Source organism: Falco cherrug, chromosome Z (genome assembly GCF_023634085.1).
Source record: "Falco cherrug isolate bFalChe1 chromosome Z, bFalChe1.pri, whole genome shotgun sequence".
NCBI classification, from domain to species: domain Eukaryota; kingdom Metazoa; phylum Chordata; class Aves; order Falconiformes; family Falconidae; genus Falco; species Falco cherrug.
Genome location: NC_073720.1, coordinates 10980212 through 10984495, shown reverse-complemented (window position 1 = coordinate 10984495; position 4284 = coordinate 10980212). Strand labels below are relative to the sequence as shown.

Sequence of the window (4284 nt, the reverse complement as noted above, 5' to 3'; positions counted from 1 at the left end):
AGGAGCTGAAAGCCAGGATGGGTGAAGGGGGGCTGTTAGCAGTGGAGTGGTGAAGCTGGGGGTGGCATGGCAAAGGAGGTTCCTTGTTAGTGGGGGCTGTGCAGGGGAGCTGGAGACATGCTGGGGCCTGGCTCTTCTCAGAGGGTAGGGTGAGAGGTAGTGGCACCGGATGCATCAAGGGAAATTCCAATTAAATAGTGGGGAAAACATTTTCAACATGAGAACATTCCAAGCACTGGAACAGGTTGCCCAAAGTGGTTGTGGAACCTCCATCCTTGGTCTGTTCTAGACCATGTTGTGGTGACTGCATGAAAATGTGGAGGTGTCTGGCCATCCCCTCCTCAGAGCAGGACCAATGTTACAGCGGGCTGCTCAAGGTTTGGTCCAGCTACATGGCCACCTCTTTGGGTGGCCATTGCCACCACAGGGGTGCCCTGAGAGCTCCTGTCCAGCTCCTGCAGTCCACTTCTGCACAGCCCCCATCTTACCAGGCATGCCCAACCTTTCCCACTGCACAAGGTCACACTGTTGTGACCATGGGACTTTGTGTCTTGCCTGTGTTAAACCTCAGGAGGTTTCTACCAGCCCATTCCTCCAGCTGGTGGAGGTTCCCACTCATCCTCAGCTTCCCACAATTTGGCACCAGCACCAATGTATGGTGGGCTGTGCTATCTCCCCCAGTGCCATTCGCAGTCTAGCCCTTGTGCCTCCCAGCCCTACAGATGTGTTCAGCTGTTCAGGGAGGTCCCCAAGGCAGCCAGACAGGGATGGAGGTCTGGGGGCTGGGATCTGGGGTCACCCTGAGCCCCTTCTCTCACCTGTGTGGGTGTGTGGCTTGGCCTGGGGGCAAAGCACAAGGTGGGAAAGCAGAACATATCAACTCCTTGGTTTCCCTAATGGCTTGGCCACCTGCCAGAGTCCCTGCCCTGGGAACAAACAGGCAAGCAGCAACATCCGACCCTCTGAGAGCAGGTAGTGGCAGGTTGTGAGACTGAGTAGGAAACAGGAGCCCACAAACTCATTTATCCGTGATGGGGGCCATGTCTCCGGCATGCCCCCCACCTGGCACCCTGTGCCATGATGGGCAGCTGGGAACAAGACAGGACGTGTCTGTAAAGGGGGGCTTGCAGCTTACAGGAATCCCCCACCCTCCTGCTTCTGCATCACCCAGCCCTTGGCTGACTGGTGGGCTGCCTGCCAGGCTGGCCGAAAATGAAAGCAAAGCGTCCAGGGATAAATAGGAGCAGCCTCAGCACAAGGCAGCAGTGCATGTCCTGCTCCCCAGCCTTGCCCAGCTTGTCACCCCTGGCACCCACCATGGCGCTGCGCCTCCTGCTGCTGCTGCTCCTGCTGGCTGCTATCCTCGCCATTACCGAGGCTCAAGGTGAGGGGTGAGACGCCCTCCTGCCCACCTGTGGGGTGGGATGGGGCAAGGGATATGGGTGTTTGACAGGGTCTGCACAGGGTGCTGGGTGGTGCGGTCGCAGTGTGTGGTGGGTGTTTGTGGGGTGTTTGGGTGTGTGGATGGCTGCGGGTGTGGGGTTTGCAGTGCAGTTGTGTGTTGGTGTGTGTGTTTGTGCACCTGATAGGTGTGTGGCCTTGGCTTGCAGGGCTTGCTTGGCTTGGGAGCGTGTCTGTGTGCATGTGGCTGGTGGGGCAGCAGCACCCCGAGCTGAAACACGCAGGCAGGAGAACGAGGTTCAGTCTCTTTGCAAGGAGCTTGTCTCTGCCTGTTTCCCCTCTGTTGGCGGTGAAATTGGAGCCACATATCCCTGGGGAAGGGTCTGACCGGCAGCTGGGCACTGACACTGAGAGCTCCTACACTCACGTGCTGCTCCAGCATCTCTCCCACAAATGACACCAAACGAGCCCTGTGCCATCGGCCAGCTGTGCTGTGCTGCCCTGGGGCTGGGAAGGTGCCCTGGCTCTGTGAGGGTCCGAAATCCCACATCCTGCCCTTTCCCCCAGGCATTGGCAGCTCACCCTCTGACTGCTGCCTGAAGTACAGCCGGAAAGCCATCCCCAGCAGCTGGGTGAAGTCCTACAGCCTCCAGGGACCTGAGTCGGGATGTCTGCTGCGTGCTGTTGTGTAAGTACCTTGCTATGGTTGAGACCACTGCGATCGGTTTGGCTCCAGCCGAACACTCCTTCTCCATGTCCTCCTCCTGCCCAGCCCTAGGGAAACTTTCTGCCTGCACCCCCAGGTTTACCACCAAGAGGAACAAGAAGATCTGTGCCTCTCCCACTGACTCTGCTGTCCAGAAGCTGATGGAGAACCTGGACAAGAAGGTCAAAAATAAGAAGAAGAAGGGACAGCCCCCACGTCCCAGGGGCAAACCCAAGCAGCAGAAGCAGCAGCGGGTCTAAGTCAGGCCTGAAGAGGTAGGCAAGGGGGAGGGGGGAGCAGCAGGGTGATGGGGTGAGGGTGCTGCCCCCCTTCCGAGATCCATCTTCATAAGATGCCAGGCATCCAGCTCGTGGAGCTGAGCCTAGTAGGGCTGCCAGAGCCTTGACTGAAGCACAGAAGCATTTAGGGCATGGCTCCCTCCTGGTCTGTGCTTGCCTTAAAATCAGATTTGTTTCTGGAGCTGCTGGGACAAGGCAATGCTTTGGGGACACGCAAGATGTGCCATGCAAGGCAATGGTATCCCAGCTGGGGTGGGTGATCTCACTGAGACCCTCTCCACCTCACTGCCCCCTCCTTGCCCTCCTTAGGACGGACGCCTTCCCCACTGACGACCGACCCACTGCCTGGCAATGGACATCCACAGACCACCCGCACACCCACTGGCCCCAGGGCGAGGACAGGGCTGGCGGAGAGGCTGCCCTTGGCTCTGAGCCGCCTCAGCGCTGCTGTGCCTGCCGCAGAGATTCACCCAGCCGGGACCCCTGCACCGGCTGGGTGCTCTCGGCAGTCAGGGGCACCTAGGTCCTCACTCGCCGCACAGCCGTGCCAGCGGGGACCTGGACCCGCATGGGAGCTGGGCTGTGGCCTCGAGCGGGACATGGGCAGCCTTCCCACCAGAGGGGATTTCTGTAGCCTGGCAGGATGGCAGCTTTTCCTATGACTTTTTTTTGGGTTTTTTATACATTTGTATTTATATTTAAAGACTATGCTTTCATTCAATCTTCCTGGAAGGCTTTACTTCTGGCTCCTTGTGCTTCACAGAGTACCCTTTATGCTTACAGGCTGGCTTTTCTGGAAGATTGCTCTTATTTTTCTACCAAATAAACGACGGCTGTGTTTCATTTCTCTCTCACCTGTTTCCTCCTTTTTGGCTTGCAGGGCTGTGGGGTGCCAGGCCGGTCCCACATTCCCGTGGCCCTGCCCAGGCTGCTTGCTGGGCGCTTCCTTGCAGAGCAATTAATAGCAGCTGGGATGGAGAGTTTGAGGACAGCAGAGGTGACAGTGTGGCTATGTGTCTGGGCTGTTCTAGGCTTTCTCTTTGGCTTTTATAACATGCTTTTGCAGTGTAGTGTGGAAGAAGATAGTTAGGATTTATCCTTTTCATTTATTTTTTTTTTTTAGATATAAAATTGCAATGAAATCAGAACAAATTGTTAATTTTAGTGGAATTTTACCCTTTTATCTCCCTTGGTTTTGCTGTGATTTGCAGTGATCCAGACATTATTAGGCCAAGTATTCTGTTTTCTGGGAGGAAAAAAAAGAAAGGAAAAAAAAAAAGGAAAAAAAAAAAAGAAAAAAAAAAAGAAAGAAGCTAAAGAAAGTCTTATATACTTTCTTCCCAAATCTGAAAAGCCCACTTGGTGAAAACTGCGTGTGCGGCTGTGCACATAGGGGAATAGAAGACTTCGAAAAATTCATCACAGACACGCTGCAGCTGTTTGAGAGCAGCTCTATCCCAAACCTTCAGTAAAATAAGAACTCACTAACCTGAGGACACCAAAAGGTGAGACTGCAAGTAGAGGGGGGACAGATGCCCAGGACAGGGCTGGTGGGGAAGTAGATTCTCCCTGTGCTTGCAAACCCCCTCCAGCATGCTGAGAAGAGGCAAGTCGAGCAGCTACACTGCAGCTGCAAGTGCTATCTGCTCGCAGAGACTTCAGGCACGGACTTTGGTCAGTAAAGGTCTATTAAGTCATATAATTGCAATAATAGGATTTGCAGAGCTTGATAGTATCAGCAAAGGCTGTGTGTTGGCTGGAGTAAAGCTTGTAGCTGAATGTTTCTATCAAGCACGTTTATCTGGCTTGATTGCTTTATTAGGCAGGCATTTAGGTCTATTATTTTAAGGCTGTGTAAAGAAACTGTGAAGTCCAAGA

At 54.3% G+C, this 4284-nt stretch overlaps 1 protein-coding gene across 1 annotated transcript; it reads left to right on the top strand.

The window, feature by feature from the left end:
• Window positions 1-1226: 1226 nt before the first annotated feature.
• Window positions 1227-3718, top strand: CCL21 (C-C motif chemokine ligand 21). Its single transcript, XM_005436906.3, has 4 exons — window positions 1227-1384; window positions 1969-2089; window positions 2205-2382; window positions 2716-3718. The coding sequence occupies exons 1-3, from the start codon at window positions 1270-1272 to the stop codon at window positions 2365-2367; spliced, it is 399 nt and encodes a 132-aa protein (XP_005436963.2). The 5' UTR covers window positions 1227-1269; the 3' UTR covers window positions 2368-2382; window positions 2716-3718.
• The last annotated feature ends 566 nt before the right edge of the window (window positions 3719-4284 follow it).

Bases quoted from the DNA above. Each gene is read 5' to 3' on its own strand.
- CCL21 (XM_005436906.3), top strand. From the start codon at position 1,270: ATGTCCTGCTCCCCAGCCTTGCCCAGCTTGTCACCCCTGGCACCCACC. The intron at 1,385-1,968 runs GTGAGGGGTGAG...CCTTTCCCCCAG, and splicing joins CGCCATTACCGAGGCTCAAG to GCATTGGCAGCTCACCCTCT. The intron at 2,090-2,204 runs GTAAGTACCTTG...CTGCACCCCCAG, and splicing joins TGTCTGCTGCGTGCTGTTGT to GTTTACCACCAAGAGGAACA.